Source organism: Microtus ochrogaster, chromosome 4 (genome assembly GCF_000317375.1).
Source record: "Microtus ochrogaster isolate Prairie Vole_2 chromosome 4, MicOch1.0, whole genome shotgun sequence".
Taxonomy (NCBI): Eukaryota; Metazoa; Chordata; class Mammalia; order Rodentia; family Cricetidae; genus Microtus; species Microtus ochrogaster.
The window spans coordinates 14,773,696-14,775,817 of NC_022011.1; the positions used below are offsets into that span (position 1 = coordinate 14,773,696).

The window sequence follows — 2,122 nt, forward strand, 5'->3', positions numbered from 1 at the left end:
AGGGGGACTTGATCGGGGGAGGGGGAGGGAAATGGGAGGCGGTGGCGGGGAGGAGGCAGAAATCCTTAATAAATAAATAAATTAAAAAAAATCAAGCCCACAGCCTGATCTTGGGCCTGACTATGATCCCAGTCAAGTCAGAACAGTCTGGCCAAGAAACCTCAGTGTGCTTGCTATGTCTCTGTCTTATCCTTCTAGCCCAGCTGAAAGAGGTTCTCGAGGCCCGACTCCCACAGGGGCTGCTGTGGAGGTGAGTTCATGCCAGTTGCTCTGGGGTCCCCTACACTTGGATAAATTGAAAGCAGGGGAGGGCACATCAGGTCGGAGCATCATCAATCTTGCCATTCTTCCTCCCTGGGCCCACAGGGTGTCCCAAGTCCTTCCCCTTCAGTCCCAGCCCCGCCACTCACTTGTGCAGACCATACGTGACTCGGCCAAGGAGCATCATGGACCTCTCCCCCTTGATGTCTGGGTAGGAGGCCCTCTGGAAGGCTGTCTGGAGGACCTTGGCTGTCTCCTGGTTCACTGGAAGGAGAGCTGAGTGAAGGGCTGCGAGCTGGGCACGCCTCACCTCCCATCAGCTGAGCCCAGACCACTGTCTAGCCTCTCTGGGAGAGGCCCATGTCCCCGAGACAGGCCTCTGGGTGGGAACTGAGGTGGGGCAGGACTCAGGAAACACAGAGCTTTTCCCCCCCAGATCCTGTTCTTACCCCCAGGCTATACTTCCCAACACATAGGAGCTGCGTGATTCTAGTCAAAATGGCAGCCCCTATCTCAGTGGTGCCCAGACCCCTGGCTCCCAATACGATTAATATGGAATATTCTGTGTAGAGAACACAACTTAAGCTCCCTACATCCTCACCAGGCTGAGTCCCAGAGAACACAGGAGAGCTGAGGCCACACGGCAGTTGATGACAGGTGCCTGACTCTAGCCATAGTTGGACCACTATCACCAAGGACACATAATCCCCAGCTTTGCCCCGAACCTGATTCCCCCAGGTTCTCTCGACTGCAGACTGACTCAGGGTCCTCAGAAAACCATGCATTTGGCTCCTTGAAGTCTAGCAGGGACCAACAACTTTGATCTTGAGTGTGCAGTCAGAGGAGAAAGGCGAGCCCTTGTCACAGCTCATCCCTTTCCTTCCCCCTCTCTTCTCCCCTTCCCTCTCCGCCCTCACCCCCAAGCTGCCAGGGTACAGCCCTACTCCAGTACTGGCTTCTGATCCCAGCAGATGTCCCTACAGGACAGAGATAGGCAGGCACTTACACACCAGAAGGGCAGACTTGGTGATGCGGCACACAATGCTCGCCTCATACGAGGTGCTGGTGGAGCAAGCACAGGCATTTCCTAGCAGGGCCAGGCTCAGGAGCGTGACAGCTAGCATGATGCCCCGGCAGCAGTGGCCAGTGGCCTGGCTGGACAGCCTGCACGCCTATATATACATGTGTTTGCCCAGCCCCCGTGAGCTTCCGGGAAGCAGCGGTTTTCTGGCTCTAAGGGTCCACCTCTTTCCTGCCTAGCACCTCTGACCTCCGCTGGGGTCAGCTCTGGGTCTTTGACCAGGGCTCCCCACCCTTTGCTCATCCGCCCTTGAGCACCCGCACCCTCCTATGATAGTACTTCCTTTCATTTATCCCCCTCCAGCCTCAGATAAGTTCATCTAAACTTTATCTCTCACTTATCATAAATAGAGAAGCCAGAATACAGTGGCCATTAAATAGTGGCTTCAAGCTCTTGCTGGAGCCTGCTCTCCACAGTGACCTAAGCTAGAGGTTTGCTGCTGCACATCAAAGAGGCAGATGGGCTTCTTGCCTGGTAGGGACCTGAGTCCCAATCTCTCCTTTACTGTCTTCTGAAAGATCAAGAACCTCTGGGAGTGTGACAGTAGCTTCCTGGACCACTCAAACTGTACCTCAGTACCTCACACCACCTTCCACTCCCCAGACACATGTATAGCCTGCTCTTTGGGATGCTCTAGTTAGCGAACTTGGAGTTCAGTTCCTTATACTCTGATAGTCTTGAGGAAGAGGATAAGGCTCAGAGAGGGAGGGGAGCTGGCACAGGTCACATAGCAGTTGGTGACAGCTTTTTCTAGGCATTCAGGTCCTGTGTCCACATCTT

General features: G+C 54.5%; 1 protein-coding gene across 1 annotated transcript in view; it reads right to left on the bottom strand.

Annotated features, from left to right (window-relative positions):
* Positions 1–1,390, bottom strand: part of Cetp (cholesteryl ester transfer protein) — a 21,132-nt gene extending 19,742 nt beyond the window's left edge. The window contains exons 1-2 of the mRNA XM_005345603.2: positions 1,268–1,390; positions 411–525 (exon numbers count right to left, since the gene is read on the bottom strand). Of these exons, the coding sequence (XP_005345660.1) occupies positions 411–525; positions 1,268–1,385 (233 nt within the window). The 5' untranslated portion in view covers positions 1,386–1,390. The remainder of the gene's footprint in view (positions 1–410; positions 526–1,267) is intronic.
* Positions 1,391–2,122: the final 732 nt, after the last annotated feature.